Below are 14,486 nucleotides of genomic sequence, written 5' to 3' on the forward strand. Positions count from 1 at the left end.
AACGACTGCTTAGCAGGCGAACTTAAATAATCTCCGGCTTGGGTCACTGACCTGCGGTATTTACACACATTATTTGACCATGCTGCTGCAGCTGCTGCATTGGCATTTGGCGTGTACAAATCACAACAAAGCCAACACGCGCGCTCTTCAATCATCTCAACCTTCTCCACGTCGACGTCGTATGGCTGCTGCTGTGGATGCAGAGAGCAAACAGCGACAATCTCACATTCAGGTGGTCAAGCCCAGAGAGCCGCGCAATAACACCGGATAACAAAGTGTCTCATCGACTACATTTTGAACAATTGACCCTCTTCATCTTAACCACGGGGTGTTTACATTTTTTATAATATAGACATTTTTGCCCGTAATATGCGTGTTTATTTTCTAAGGCCACAGTATTTATTTCTGCCCGTAATGTCGCCCTTTACATGTATACAGGGACCCGTCTACTTACAAACGAGTTAGGTTCCAGAGGTCTGTTCGTAAGTCGATTTGTTCGTAAGTCCAACTTTACACCTTGTACGCTAAACACGGGGAATGGCTTTAAAAGTTGTATAATCTCCTGTAGATGGAGATGCCACTGGCTCTTCACGTTCTGCAGATGTAATGCCACCGGTTCTGCAGATGCCACTGGTTCTTCACGTTCTGTAAATGTAGATGCCACTGGTTCTTCCTGCGGCATCTACGTGACATACGGGACAGGTTTGTTCGTATCTCTGAAAGTCCGTAAGTCGAATGTTCGTAAGTAGAAGAGTCCCCGTGTGTACATTTGTTGTTTGTTTACGCGCAAAGTATTTACCACAGCTTTGGAAGAACACAAATCGTGGATTGCCTGGTGGGTGGAGGGGGGGATGACATCACGCCTAGTCTGACCCTGCAGAGGTAGGGGGGTAGTACAATGGAAGGAGCCGCCACGTGTTTGTTTTTGTGCTCTCTCACAGGACTCTGTTTATCTTGCCGATAGCTGCTCTCACCAAACAAGGAGCAGATACCGGCGCTGCTGGTTTCTCTTGTTTTGCTGCTTTGGTGAAGAAGGAGAGGTTGGTGGTGATGATGATGATGCAAACCCGCAATCGAGTAACTTGGAGATCTGGTTTAGAGACCGCACAGGAATGGGCTGTTGTGGTGGCGGCGGCGATGATGATGATGGCGGGTGTGGTCACTCACCACCCACCTGCAGTGGCTTTCTCACTGGCCCCTCGGCCGTGCGAGCTGGGTGGAGCGCGTTATTACTTGTTCGCGGAGGAGGGAGAGGCGTAGGGAGAGGCGTGGCGGAGGGAGCCTCATTTTGTCTGCTGCCTTACATCCGTTCTCTCACTTGCGATCTCCGCAACGGGGCTCGTCGTTGTTGTGTCCAGGCCCCCCCCTCCGCCCGCACCCAACGACCTCATTGGTTCCTGGACGGGGACCGCAAGTCGAGCCGTCGTGAGTCGGAGGTCACCGGTACTCCCCCAGTCGTCGGCGGCCGTCGTGCAGGATGTGCAGTGCTGTGGGCTTTGCCGACAGCTCTGGGCTCACGCGGAGTGTTGTGTAACCCACCGCGGCTGTGCGGTGATTTGTCTCTGCCTGTACTCGTTCCCTCCCTCGTTAAGATGATACTTCCCTCGAAAAGAGGACATAGTCTAAATGATGCTTTTACCAGGTAAGGCCCACTGAGCTATGAAGTATCTCTTTATCCATAAGAGAGCTGGCCACATGATAGCTTAACGAAGGGGCTTATCATCATGTGGACATTTATAGCAACCAAATACTCTAAACGCATGATGTTAATTTGAAATGTGGCGGGAAAAACCGGAGGACCTGGAAAAAAATCCACGCGACCACGGAGAGAGAGACACGAACTCCAAATATACAGCACGCATCAGGTGCGGGATCGAACCCACGACCTCCTGCATACCAGGCACGCATCTGGATTCATACTCTTTGGTTCTTTCGGTAAGTCACGTAGGTAGAAAAAATAATAGATCACGACGTTTCGATCGCAACACAAGCAATCGTCATCAGGTGTGAAACAGGAGGGGAGAGTTGAGTTTAGATTTGTGTGTGGTGTGTGCGTGTGTACTCGGCATCATAGAGTACCTGGTGCGGTGTGGAAGCACGGGCACTGGGGGAGACAAAGGCGGCCGGGCATGCTGCTGGCCACCCACCCCCTCGTTCGTGGGCCTTGTCGGCCTTCGTATGGGTGATCGCTAACAGCACTTGCCCCAAGATTATTTTAAAGGCTATCCGGGGATCTTTATGTCTGTGTGTGTGTTTATGAAGGTGTGTCTGTGTGTATCTGTATCATGTGTGATTGTTTACTAATAAGCCTTGGTGGAGGTTTTTGTTAATGGGGCTGGTGGTGCACGTGTGTGTGTGTGCGTGCGGTAGTGGGGAGCCGTGGCGCAGCGATTAGCACACTGCGCTACACACCTGGCGACCCGATTTTGATTCCCGCTATACGGTGAACACCAGGGACGATTATCTGAACCGGTCCTGGGCCTCCCCGAGGTCGACTCAAATGAGTACCTGGTGTGGTGTGTAAACATCGCCACTGGGGAGACAAAGGCGGCCGGGCGTGGTGCTGGCCGCCCACCCCCTCGTGTGCCATGCCAGATGCATTATGAGGTTACGAATCAGATTTTAATTGTATGATGTATGTATGTTGAACTTCTTTCGCACCGTACGTAGCCAACCTTGCTAAATCGGAGGTGCGGGGGAAGGACAACAAACTAAATATTTTTTATTTTTATTCGTGAATCAATCGTTCTCTATGTCTATCAAATAATATCAAATAATAATAATAATGAGACCAGCGTTCTTCGTTGCAAGGGGTAACACTCTATCCCAGTGTTCTTCATTGCAAGGGGTAACACTCTATCCCAGTGTTCTTCATTACAAGGGGTAACACTCTATCCCAGTGTTCTTCATTGCAAGGGGTAACACTCTATCCCAGTGCTCTTCATTGCAAGGGGTAACACTCTATCCCAGTGTTCTTCATTGCAAGGGGTAACACTCTATCCCAGTGCTCTTCATTGCAAGGGGTAACACTCTACCCCAGTGTTCTTCATTGCAAGGGGTAACACTCTATCCCAGTGTCAGAAAGCCAGACTCCTGGCCAGGGAGACTCCACTACACCTCCTTAAGGTTTCCCGTGTGGCGATTCAAACTTCATCGATTTAAATTCAGAGTTCTCTAGGGCAGCACGTGCGCCCCTCCCCCAAGGCTTCTAGGCCTGCTTGCCGTCCCCCCCTGTCCACAAAACCACACAACTCCTCTGTGCAAACTGTTGTTGTTTGGACCACACTCTATCATGGGCACCCGTGACTGATTAACTCCCAGGGGGCCCAGTGGGGACACTGGCGACTGAGACAGAGTTTCCAATCAGGAAATCTTTCCTGCCCTCGTGGGCAATACGACACGGCAATACACAACAGGCAAGAAGATCCATAACACAGGTTTTTTTTGGGTTAGATCGCGTAAATATGTGTCGTTAAACCCGCCATCACCCGACACATTTATATATTTACGCGATCTAGCCCCAAAAAAACCCTGTATGACGGATGATATTGGTCGCGAAAGCGTACGTGTTAAACAGGCAAGAAGATGTTTGTCTCTGTTGACGTAAAATTTTTTGCCAGTTTTTTTAAAAGCCTTTCTAAATTCTGGCCTTTTTGCTGATCCCTCATTAGGTGCTTCAGCTCTTGCACGTTCCTTACACTGGTTCGTCGTTTTATGTAGCACCTCCACTCCTTAGATAGCCGAGTGTTGAGTTAATTTATCATTCAGGATGCTTCCTTATCGCTCCAACATGGAGACTGTGTGGGTGCGTGTCTAGCGGTTAGCGCTACACGGCCAACACCAGTGACGATTGTCTGAACCGGTCCTGGGCCTCGCGTAGGTTGACTCAGCCTCAAATGAGTACCTGGTGCGGTGTGTAACATCGCCACTGGGGAGACAAAGGCGGTCGGGCGTGGTACTGGCCACCCCCCACCCTTCTTGTGTGCCGTGTTGGTCTTCATAGGTGCAGCTCGCTAACAGCACTTGTCCCAAAAGTCCATTAAGGCTATACGGGTGATCTTTGTCTTAATTTTTTTGCTCTTGTGTTTTTTTTTGCTCTTGTTGTTTATTGTTTAATTAAAACATATTTTACTTCATTGCCCACATCCCCCCCGGAAGTCCTCCTAACCTGCTGTGCTTGCCAATTAGATACCTGGCCGTACCACGTTTCACCGGTGAGCGGGGGTGGCGGTGGCGTTGGCGGGAGTGGGAGTGGTGGGTGGTGGTGTTGGTGGTAGCAGTGGTGGGTGGTGGCGGGAGTGGGGAGGGGAGTGTCATGCCATGTGGAGGCAAAGCAGCCACCCCGCCCTCTCGCATCCTTTTGAAAACCTCTCCGAAGAAAAGTGAATCGCTCGACTTGTTGGGGGGGTTGACGTCAACCCGCATTACTAATCGCGCAATTAGAAACATTAAAATGAATCGGATTGATGCGCGAGTGTGGTGACGCGTGCAAGCGCGCGGAGTTTTCGTGAATGTGTGGTGCGCTCTGTCTGCGTGGTTTGTGCGTCTTGTTTATTTGTTTGTTTCCTCGGGGGAGCTTCGCCGCTGTTGCCCATTTCCCCAGTTGCGACCACATTTCTTGAAGGCTCCTTTTTGCTGCGGGACAAATTAATTCGGATCTCCAAATGTTATCGGCCGTTGGCAGCGTTGCATGCCGCGACGAGGGCCGTGCCCGAGGGAAAATGCCGTGGGCGCGCGTGCACGCTCCCGGGGGGCCCATTGTGGCCAGCACAAAGGCAAAGGGACCCTCGGTGAAGCCTTTCATGGACCGTTGGGGCAAGTGCTGTGAGCGCGCAGCGCCTATGAAGGCCGGCACCGTGGCACGCGAGGGGGTGGGTGGCCAGCACCACTCCCCGTGGCGATGTTTACACACCGCACCACGGAATCGAACTCCGGTATCCGGGTTAGCTAACCCCTGCACTAACCAACAACAACCGCCATTCGCCGCTAAGTGGCGGTGACGTCACCACGGCGCTTGTGCCAGGCTAAGTGTACTTTAAGGCCACGTGAAGTGTCGGAACGTCCGCCGGCAGGAGGTCACGGGACAGACCCAGGTGCCATGGGTTGACTTGACTGAGATGACGGGCCGATGCACCGCCTGCATTAACCACGCACGCACGTACGCGCACACACGCACGCACACACCCACACGCACACACGCGTGCCGCATAGCCGGTTCGTGTAAATGTGACGGCTCGGGTGCAGTCATAGCTGCCCACCGAGGTGTAATGTCTCCCGGGATTTTGATTTCTGAAGTGGTGGAGGAGGGGGGTAGTTGACCACAGCATGCCAAGTATCGTTTTGCACGGTGGCCGCGTGGCACATTTTTACTTTTAAACTTTATCCTTTTCCAATCACGTGTTTTATGTGTTTACGCATGCTCGGTTGCTTGTTTGTTTTTTAATCGTAACGTTTCGTGACGCTGAATCGTGAACTTCATCAACGTTTTCCGTCTGCCGTTCCTTGCGGGGTGGTGGGTGAAGTGGTTTTTTTTGGCCAACGCAACACATCGCTGACGCAGAACGGTGGATTTTATTCTTGACTGCGGTGAAGAATGCAGTGCATTCTGTGAGAGAGACCCAACGCAGAAGATCCATGGGTTTGATCTTCCACGAGGCTGCTCGTGGTCCACCCCAAACCGCATCCACTGCACACACCGTGGCAGCAGTAGATGCGGATATCCTGATGCTGCACAAATGTAAAACTCTGCAGTAGTATAATGACGCAATGCCCCGATCCAGGAGGGATACGAAGGAGTCGTCGCAGCGATGCCACACCGCTGCTGCTCCTGACGCGGCAGTCTGGGCCTGACCACCTGAATGTGAAATTGCGGCGTCTACATCAGCAGCCACACGGCAGAAGAAGTGTGAAGAACATTCTTTGGAGAGACGTTACACCGTGTGGGGTATTCTGAGCGAAGCCATTGAGAAGGGAAACCTTCCAGCGCTCACGCCGGTGAAGCTACTTTGTTATTTTAATGGTGCATGGCTGTGATTCTGATCCGTTTTTAATTACAAAAATGGTGTGCGCGTGCACGCGAGCGCACACGCGATGAATTTGTATGAAAAGCTCAAGATGTTTGTAATAAGTCATACTCTCGTGCGGAATTAGTCACTCGCTCACGACTCGCACTTTCCAGTGAGCCAAGTGGCCCAGATTGCCACAGCGGGGGGAGGAGTGGCCGTTTGGTTTGCTCCGATGTCCGGTTACTCAAAACGTCGAAAGGGAAGGGTTCGCGTTGTTGTTGAAACTGTTCTGCGGCGTTCCGGGGCGGGGGGGGGGTCGTGGAAAACAAAATCTCTTTTCCCGAGTTTTATGTAGTTTTACTACTGGAACCATTTATTTTGTTATCGTTGTTTGAACTCGTCATCACCTGTTATGTAGCTGTGTTTCAGAAGTGACCTGGCTATTGCAAGTGGAAATTTGTAGCAGCGAAATACTCCAAATGCACGTTGATTCTGAATGTGGAGGCAAAAATCAGAGGACCCGGAGAAAAATCCACGAAACCACGGGGAGAACATGCAAACTCCGAATATCTAGATGTGAGGGATCGAGATCAAACCTACCTACTCCTGAATACCAGGCGAGGTGGTTAACATCTCGCCACCGTGGCATCGCTGACCTAGTCGGGCGCCTTTCACAGACAATAATAATACATACAGTTCTTAAACTCCATCTTGCAGCTTGTGCAAAAAAACTTTCGCCACCTTACTAGGCCTGCAGCCTGCGAGGGACATGAGCTGCGTTGAGAGATTTCTCTGCAATACTTTTTTTGTAAATATGAGAAGAAGAAAAAAAATCAAATCTTTCTTTCTTGCAATGCATGCTGGGTGCCACTACCTTGTATGCACGTACGCATGTTGAACTTCTTCCGCACAGCACGTAGCCAACACCGCTCCCTTCATGCTTAAGTCTGCGCGGTACAAAGCGTCACACCAGCGGTGGCCGATGTACGTGGGCCCGCGGAAGATTTTGCCGTTGCGTGCCAGGAGAAATCTGCGCTCATGTCGGCACGCGGCAAATTCTCGCGACGGCTGACGGCAAATCCAAAAATCCCAAACTGAGAATTCGTTCTTGCAAAAAACAGAACAACCAACGTATATGACGCTCGTACGTTACGTCCACAGCAATAGGATTACATTCATCCGGGTAAATTGATACTCGTTGGCTTTCTGGTGGCGGATCGCGGACTGCCCGTCGAGATCCACCAGAATGGACCGCCGCGGCGCCCGGTTCGTTGGCCACCGCTGCTCGGTGACCATTGGCACGAGAGAGCGTCGCTTTACCGGATCCTCCGGCTGGCTACGTGCGGAGAAAAGTCCAACATTCGTGCGTGCATACGTACGTAATTCTACCGCTGCCTTTTGAATCGGGGGTCGTCACTTTGGGATTAAGTATTTCATTCGTGAAATGTTGCGTGTGCGTGCGTATTAGCTGGGGAGATCACTCGGCCAGGTGCACTCTTACCCATTGTTCTACGCGTTTTATGAATGCGCGCTCATGCAAGCCACGTGGTGGTTTTTTTTATTTTCTTTTTGATGCGTGTAGAGTTTGGGTAAGGAAACTACGGCATTGGGGCTCGATGCAGGAGGGGCCGCGGTCTAGGCGGGGCGCCACGGTGGCTGTGAGATGTTAACTCCCTCGCCTGGTATACAGGAGGGGGTGGGTTCGATCCCGACCCTGACACCTGTTATATATTTGGAGTTGGCGTGTTCGTAATGTGGTCGCGTGGAGTATTTGGCTGCTATAAATGTCCACGTGATGATGAGCCACTTCGTTGAGCTATCATTTGTGATAGCCAGGTCGCTTCTGAAAAAGAGCTGCACAGCTCCGTGGCCCTTACCTTGTTAAATTAAAATAGCAGCCGTAGTCGTGACGAACTGGCCTCGTGAAGTTTCGAAATGCTGCGTGCCATCATCCGCTTGAAAGATCCTCGTCCCGCACCTACGGTCAGCACAGTCGGCTACGTACATTGCGAAAGAAGTTCAACATGCACACACACGTACAACGTCGTCGTCGTCACGAGCTGCAAACCCCCCCCCCCCCCCCCCCCCCCCCCCCCCCCGGGGCGTAGCGGGCGCCGGGCGATGGAGCCGCCGCGCCCTCGCCGCCGAGGCTGTGCTGGCGATGCTCGGGCTGCACGCGTGCTCATTGCAGCAACACACGGTGTTCCGGCGTGTTCCGGCTTTTGGAGGCGTTGGCCTGCCAGGTGGTGGGGGAGCGGTGGTGTAGCGGTTAGCGCTACGCGGTGCGACGAACGCGGCGACCCCAGTTGCATTCCTGCTTCACGGCCAACACCGGTGACGATTATCTGAACCGATCCTGGGCCTCCCATCGGTTGATTCAGTCTCAAATGAGTACCTGGTGCAGCGTTGTGTAAACATCGCCACTGGGACCACAAAGGCGGCCGGCCGTGGTGCTGGCCACCCGCCCCCTCGTGTGCCGTGCCGGCCTTAATAGGCTGTTAAGGCTACACTGGGGATCTTTGCTGGCGAGCCGGCCTCGACACGAACACGGCGCTTGGTTTTGGAGAAGTTGGCCTGCCGAGTGGTGAACTTTGTGGGAGGGTGGGCGGTTTGATGGAAGGGCGGTCGAGTGTAACTTGTTGTTGCTATTGTTGTTGTGGTGGTCGTGTGCAGTGGCCTGGTGTGCTGGGGAGCAGGCGTTGACACAAGCAAGATGTCGCTGTACGATGAGCCCATCGGCGAGGCCGGCAGCGACAGCTTCTGGGAGGTGAGTGTCCCCCCCTCTCCTCCGGGAGACGTCCCGGAGACAGGCGCGGTCCCTCCCACGCCACTGCTCGAGGTGTCTCGTCCGTTCTGCACCGCAGTGGCAACGTGACACTCGCCTGCAGGTGTCTCGTCCGTTCTGGACCGCAGTAGGAATGCAGAAAACATCCACTCCAATCCATCGTGTGGATTGTGTGACACGGAGCTCGGGGTATCTCTGTATGGGAGGGAGTGTAGACCACCGCGCAGCCGCACTGAGGTTGTTATCCTCCCCCTCCGCACCTCCGATGAACTCGGTTGTCTACGTACGGTGTGAAAGAAGTGTGTCGAGACCACGAGTTCTCAACCTTTGTGGGACCGCAGCAGATTTGTGTGGAACAGCGTCGACCGCCGTCGTTGTGGGCAGTTGACGCCTACAGTGGTCGGCGGGGCGGCGCAGCGGTAACGCTCGCGGCTCGCGACAGAAAAGTTCCCGCGTTCGATTCCCTACTCGGGTGCCTCTCCGTTTGGAGTTTGTAAGTTCTCCACCTCTTCAGAGTTTGTAGCTGCAGTGGCCTCCGGCCTCCTAAGAGCGCTCCAGACGGCCGCAGAAGCGCAGATGGCAGAGCGTGCGGAATCGCGGGTCTGGGTCTCGCGTGACGCCCCCCCCCCCCCCCGCTTGTGTGCCCGCGCCCCCGCACGCAGGTGGGCAACTACAAGCGCACGGTGAAGAGGATCGACGATGGCTACCGCCTGTGCAACGACCTCATGGCCTGCCTGCACGAGCGTGCGCGCATCGAGAAGGCCTACGCCACGCAGCTCACCGAGTGGACCAAGAAGTGGCGGCAGCTCATCGAGAAAGGTGGGCGCGGGCTGGGGGGGCGGGCGGGCGGCTCCCCCCACCACCCCGGCGAGACGGCGATGCTCGTCGGTTGCCGATATTTACAACAACGACGACAAAGACAAATATTTGGGAAGGTTGCGGTTTCGCCCTTTTCTCCGGGGTGACCAACCGCCACCGACTGGCACACCGCGTCGCGGCAAACCTCCAACATACCCTCGTGCCGTCTCGTTCAGGGATATTTTAATATTACTTGCGACGTGCGGACGAGCACGGCACGTACCGTACAGGTTCGTAATTGTTGCCCATGACGGCACGACTCGTAAAATCCCCGAATTTAAGGACTCCCTTGGCTAAAAACTCTTAAAATTTGCACAGTTTCTTGTTTTTTTTTAACGATATCAGGGGTTTTTTAGCCCAGCGGATTATGTGACCTGCGAAAAGTCCCCCGCCTGGACCTGCCGGATCTCGTGGTGACGCTGCCGGTGCTCGCGGTGACGACGGCGCCATTGTCGACGACGCAGCTGATGTGGCCCGCGTGCCTGCGTCCCCCCCCCCCCCCCCGCAGGCCCGCAGTACGGCACGGTGGCGACCGCGTGGAAGGGGCTGATGAACGAGGCGGACAGCGTGAGCACGCTGCACGTGGACATGCGCACGCAGCTCATGAGCAAGGACATCGAGACGATCAAGGGCTGGCAGAAGGATGCCTTCCACAAGCAGATGATTGGCGGCTTCAAGGAGACCAAGGAGGCCGAGGACAACTTCCGCAAGGCGCAGAAGCCGTGGGCCAAGAAACTCAAGGAGGTGCGTGCGGGGGGCTTAGCTGGCCTAGCTGGCTGCACGGGGTCACGACGGCGCCGGCCGCCGCCGTGCTATGGTCTCGTATTCCTTAGACTGTGCGATTGAGATTTTTTAGATTTAACTCTTACTATTCTTACTATTCCACGAAAAAAATTAATCCCGAAGAGGGGGAATTGGCCGAATAACCCGAGGTAGAAATCTCGCTCGATCGTCTTGTGGCTCGGTGAGGAATTCCTAGAGAGAAATAAATAAGAAAAATATTATTTCTCTGTCATGCGTTATGTTTGCAATGACAGCTCGCACGGGGCCGGAGCGAGACGGCCTCCGCCTGTGTGACCGTCTGGAACGTGCTCCTCTTTCCAATATTCGGAAGCCGGCTGGAGCTATGCACTTTTAAACCATTATCTAGATTGACACACTCATTTCTTTAGGACCGCTTTTTTGTTGCGTGTTAGTTTCTTGTCGTTGCCCCCGCGCCTCCGACACGAGAGTCGTGCTACGTCGTACGTTCGGCTCCTCGAACGTGTCGCGCCGTGCCCGGGGCAGGTGGACGCCAGCAAGAAGCTGTACCAAGCGGCCTGCAAGGAGGAGAAGATGGCAGAGAGCCGCGACAACCAGTCCAAGACTGACCCGGCACAGCCACCCGATGTGCAGCGCAAGCTGGCGGAGAAAGTGGAACGCTGCAAGGCCGAAGTGCAAAAGGTGGGTCGGGGTGGTGTGCTCTGGGTAGAGAGTCGTGTCGTCGTCACGGGTGAGCGTGCACAGGGGCAACAAGGGATTTGAGTATTTGACTGCTCTAAATGGGCTTCTCTCTGGGCAGGTATTTTGCCACTGGTAAAGGAGATGTCTCATAGTGTAAATGCTTACCCCGAGCTCTCAATACTCTGATAGTGCGCTGTTTTTGAGTTGTTCGCCTTTTGGCGTCATCTGGTCCAACACCAATGGAGACTAGGCTCTAAGAAAACTGTTTCGGGTGTGGACCAATCAACTTTAAGGACAGTGCTTATCATTATCAGAGGTGTTCTTTTTGTTTGCATTTTGACTGCTTGTGTTGTGCTTATTGCAAACATGATGCCTTGTATAAAGGTGTCAGTTTTTTGTACCAGTTGAAAGGGTAAAAACCTATCACTATAGGTGCTAAGATGTTAAAACACCAAACTGAAACCTTTTACAAGGAATCATGTCTGCTTTAACCACAATACTTGTGGTCAGAATGCAAACAAAAAACATACTGTCTTTGAAACGGATTGGTCCACACCAGAGACAGCTTTCTTTTGAGCCTAGTCTCAAAACGGTGTTAGACCAGAGGCACCTTGTGGCACTTTTTGGTGTTTTCTTGCTGTGGTTGTCTCACCTGATGACGACTGCTTGTGTTGCGGTCGAAACGTCGTGATCTATTATTTTTTCTACCTACGTGACTTTACCGAAAGAACCAAAGAGTATGAAAACCTATTCTCATATTGTGGGTTTAATCTCCCAGGACCGGTTCAGATAATCGTCACTGGTGTTCGCCGTGAGCGGGCAGTCGAACTCGGGTCGGCGGGTTCGTAGCGCAGCACGCTTACCATCGTCTCTACACACACACAAAGATCCCCCATATAGCCTCAACAGACTGCTGGGGCAAGTGCTGTTATCGAGCACCTGTGCGTGTGCGCGCAAACACGCTCGCAACGAACGCACGCACGACTCTTCCCTTCCACCTTGTTCCCCTGCAGAGCAAGGACCGCTACCAGAAGGTTCTGGAGGATCTGAATTTGGCCAACCCCAAGTACATGGAGGACATGGAGCTGGTGTTTGACCAGTGCCAGGAGGCCGAGGGAAAGCGCCTCACCTTCTTCAAGGACGTGCTCTCAAGCGTCAAGGTTCACCTCGACCTGTCCAACAACGACAAGTGAGAAACCCGTTTCCGGACGAGCTAGGAAAATTGACATCGCGTACGGCTGGCGTTCTCGAGACGTACGTGTGTGTGCGCGTTGAAGTTCTTCAGCGCCGTATGTCGGTAACCGATGGGGGAATAATGGAGTGAGGCTCAGGGAACTGTGGAGGCGTAAATATTGAGACGGGCTGGGATAAGTCCGCAAGGACTAAGACGTGAGTTCTCAATCTGGATTATTTAAAAGCGCCATAGTTCTCAGTGACTAACATCAGACAGGAAGAGCGTTCCAGACGGCCGGAGGAGCTGCCGATGCAGAAGCGCGCAACACCTCAACGGGAGAAGAAGCGGATGCTCGTCCAGGGAGCCGCACTTACCGAGCGCCCGCCCTGCCCCCTGTCTCCTCCTCCCCCTCCCCCGTGCTGTTGCGCAGATTTGCTGCCATCTATCGGGAACTGCAGCATGACATCTCCAGCATCGACAAGGAAGAGGACCTCAAGTGGTTCCGTAACACGATGGGCGCTGGGATGCCCATGAACTGGCCGGCCTTCGAGGTGCGGGTAGCCAGGGCAAGGGGGGGGGGGTCGGGGGGGGGCGTGGCAGCGTGAGCAGGGGGGCAGCTTTGAGAGCAGCTGGGTGCGTGGCCAGCAAGAAGGGAGGTGAATTGGGATTGGGTCAAAATCTGGCCGCTTTTCAGTTTTGCATTTTTACGAAATAGCAAAGGTAACAAACAATTTGAAGCCGGATAGCGAAAGCCTACGTCTTAAACTTATTATGAATGTTATATTAACCCTTGGCTGTTGCAAGACGTCTCCAAGTAGCAGGGGGTGGGGGGGGGCCTCGTTCACCGCCGAATCTCTGAACACGCGCGTGGCTCCGCATTTATTTAACTTGGAGAGGCGTAGTAGCAGCGCCGTTGTTTTTAAAGACGTCGTTACTCACCGCAGCGAACCGCAGCGACACGACCGCCACCCTACGATAGCCGGCGCCAAACTGTGCCGCACGGCCTCCCGCATGGCCTTGTGGGAGCCTCGCTACGGATACAATTATTTGACTTCAGTTTTTCTTCCGGTTCCGTTCCGTTGACGCACACGTGCGTATATACGCAGACGTATGGGGAGTGGTGGCATAGTGGTTAGTGCATTGCACTACGAACCAGGCCAACATTGGTGATGGATATCTGAACCGGTTCTGGGCTTCCTCTAGGTCGACTCAAGTACCTGGTGAGGTGTGTAAAACATCGGCAGTGGTGGGCGGGCATGCCCTGCCTCACCCTTAATAGGTGCTCGCTAACAGCACTCGCCCCAGAATTTTGTTGAAGGTCGTGTGGGAGTATCTTTGTCTTTGCGCGCCGTGCGCGTGTGCAGGAGTATTCGCCGGACACCAACCGCACCATCAGCAAGCGCGAGAAGTCTCGCAAGGCACCCGACGGCGTCACGCTCACCAACATGACGCAGGCCGGCGACTACACAACCGCGAGGGCCAACACAGAGAGGTGCGTGTCCCTCCGTCCGTGTCCGCTCGATGGTGCGCGTGAGCGCGTGTGTGTGTGCGCGTGCGTGTGTGCGCGCGAGCGTGCGTGTGTGTGTGTGCACGCCAGGCCTGGTGGGGAGCGGTGGCGTAGCGGTTAGCGCTCCGAACCCGGTGAACCGAGTTCGATTCCCACTCATGGCCAACACTGGAGACGATTATCAGAACCGGTCCTGGGCCTCCCCTAGGTCGACACAGCCTCAAATGAGTACCTGGTGCGGTGTGTAAACATCGCCACTGAGGAGACAAAGGCGGCCGGGCGTGGTGTTGGCCACCAACCCTCTCTTGTGCCGTGCCGGCCTTCATCGGTGCTCGCTAACAGCACTTGCCCCAACAGTCTGTGAAAGCTATACGGGGGATCTTTGTCTTTGGCAGGCCTGGCACGGACTTCACCGTCACGGAGTGGTGAATGGCGGCCGTTGTGCGGGGCAGCGATAGATATTTGTGGTCGCGTGGATTTTTCTCCGGGTCCTGCGGTTTTTCCCTCCACATTTAGAATCAACATCACGCGTTCACAGTATTTGGCTACTGCTATAAATGTCCACGTGATAAGCCACTTTGTAGAGCTATCATTTGTGATGGCCAGGTGGCTTCTTAAAGAGAGCTCTACAGCTCAGTGGGCCTTACCTGGTAAAATAAAAAAAAGTTTAGTTTTGTCGTGCCAAGAGTAGAAAATAATTCACTTTTTTTTTTC

The 14,486-nt window shown here is 53.7% G+C and overlaps 1 protein-coding gene across 1 annotated transcript in view; it reads left to right on the forward strand.

Moving 5' to 3' along the window:
- The window catches only part of LOC133341018 (protein kinase C and casein kinase substrate in neurons protein 2-like), a 62,144-nt gene that overhangs the window by 43,617 nt on the left and 4,041 nt on the right, over nucleotides 1-14,486 (forward strand). The window contains exons 2-8 of the mRNA XM_061549595.1: nucleotides 8,679-8,772; nucleotides 9,453-9,609; nucleotides 10,157-10,392; nucleotides 10,936-11,091; nucleotides 12,105-12,280; nucleotides 12,696-12,816; nucleotides 13,630-13,757. Of these exons, the coding sequence (XP_061405579.1) occupies nucleotides 8,719-8,772; nucleotides 9,453-9,609; nucleotides 10,157-10,392; nucleotides 10,936-11,091; nucleotides 12,105-12,280; nucleotides 12,696-12,816; nucleotides 13,630-13,757 (1,028 nt within the window). The 5' untranslated portion in view covers nucleotides 8,679-8,718. The remainder of the gene's footprint in view (nucleotides 1-8,678; nucleotides 8,773-9,452; nucleotides 9,610-10,156; nucleotides 10,393-10,935; nucleotides 11,092-12,104; nucleotides 12,281-12,695; nucleotides 12,817-13,629; nucleotides 13,758-14,486) is intronic.

This window comes from Lethenteron reissneri, chromosome 2 (assembly GCF_015708825.2).
Source record: "Lethenteron reissneri isolate LAM-NWPU_2019-01 chromosome 2, ASM1570882v1, whole genome shotgun sequence".
NCBI lineage: Eukaryota > Metazoa > Chordata > Hyperoartia > Petromyzontiformes > Petromyzontidae > Lethenteron > Lethenteron reissneri.